The sequence below is a fragment of the Asparagus officinalis genome, chromosome 5, assembly GCF_001876935.1.
Source record: "Asparagus officinalis chromosome 5, Aspof.V1, whole genome shotgun sequence".
In the NCBI taxonomy this organism is placed as follows: domain Eukaryota; kingdom Viridiplantae; phylum Streptophyta; class Magnoliopsida; order Asparagales; family Asparagaceae; genus Asparagus; species Asparagus officinalis.
The window spans coordinates 31,221,860-31,222,721 of record NC_033798.1 but is presented as its reverse complement, the minus strand read 5'-3'; the positions used below and the strand labels follow the sequence as shown (position 1 = coordinate 31,222,721).

The following is an 862-nucleotide window of genomic DNA, read 5'->3' as shown; positions in this document are numbered from 1 at the left end:
AATTAAAGAAAGACAAAATAAAATGAAAATTCAACAGGTGCAGAGAAGAGTATAGTCCTACTGTTGGGTAACTTTCAGGAAAATTGCACACAATACAGAACAGCTTGCTTGCGTTTAAACCGACTACCCAATAGTTTTCGTCTTCAGACTTCTTTGCTTTGCTAGCACTGCATTGGTGATCATGTTTAATTCCTTTACTATCAAGATAGCAAAAGACATAAATATAATAAAATTTGTAAGATACTGAATATCACCATAAGTGGTACCTGAAGATTGGAAGCCAAGTGCCTCCATATAGGTTACCGAACACTCTGAGTACCCCCTACATACATCATTAATCAAATAAGTTTATTTCCTTAAAATAAAGAAGAAGAAGAATTTACAGAAAACAAAACAAAGGGATAATATTGCATAGTTGATGAGTTCTAGCATGACCAACCTTGGAGTCGTACGCACTTAACTGTCCCTCTTCACTAAAGCCAAACCATGATAAACAAGCATTGGGAGTCAAAGGAAGACGAGATGTGATGGTCTGAGTTCTTTCAGAGATGTTAAACACTTTAACTTCTAGAACCTGTAACCAGCAGCAGAGTGGGTCAACCACTAATTGAATCGAATAAAATCAGACAAAATATGAATGTATTGTTTTTCCCCCTTCTTTTGAAGTTTAAGAAGTCTCCTGGGGCCTAGGTTCACATAAAGTTGAAGTTAGAAGCACCGTCAAAGAGACTCTAAATGGTACCTCCTGCATTTCAATGAACCCTTAAACACCTGCTTTTGCTAATAGCAGAAATAATTGAAATATTGTGGCAGCTCATACAAATTGAATGCTTTATGGGTTTACATACCAATTGCCTCACAA

At 36.4% G+C, this 862-nt stretch overlaps 1 protein-coding gene across 1 annotated transcript in view; it reads right to left on the bottom strand.

Annotated features, from left to right (window-relative positions):
* Positions 1 to 862, bottom strand: part of LOC109842758 (WD repeat and HMG-box DNA-binding protein 1) — a 6,506-nt gene that overhangs the window by 1,726 nt on the left and 3,918 nt on the right. The window contains exons 6-8 of the mRNA XM_020411637.1: positions 440 to 574; positions 267 to 322; positions 22 to 167 (exon numbers count right to left, since the gene is read on the bottom strand). Of these exons, the coding sequence (XP_020267226.1) occupies positions 22 to 167; positions 267 to 322; positions 440 to 574 (337 nt within the window). The remainder of the gene's footprint in view (positions 1 to 21; positions 168 to 266; positions 323 to 439; positions 575 to 862) is intronic.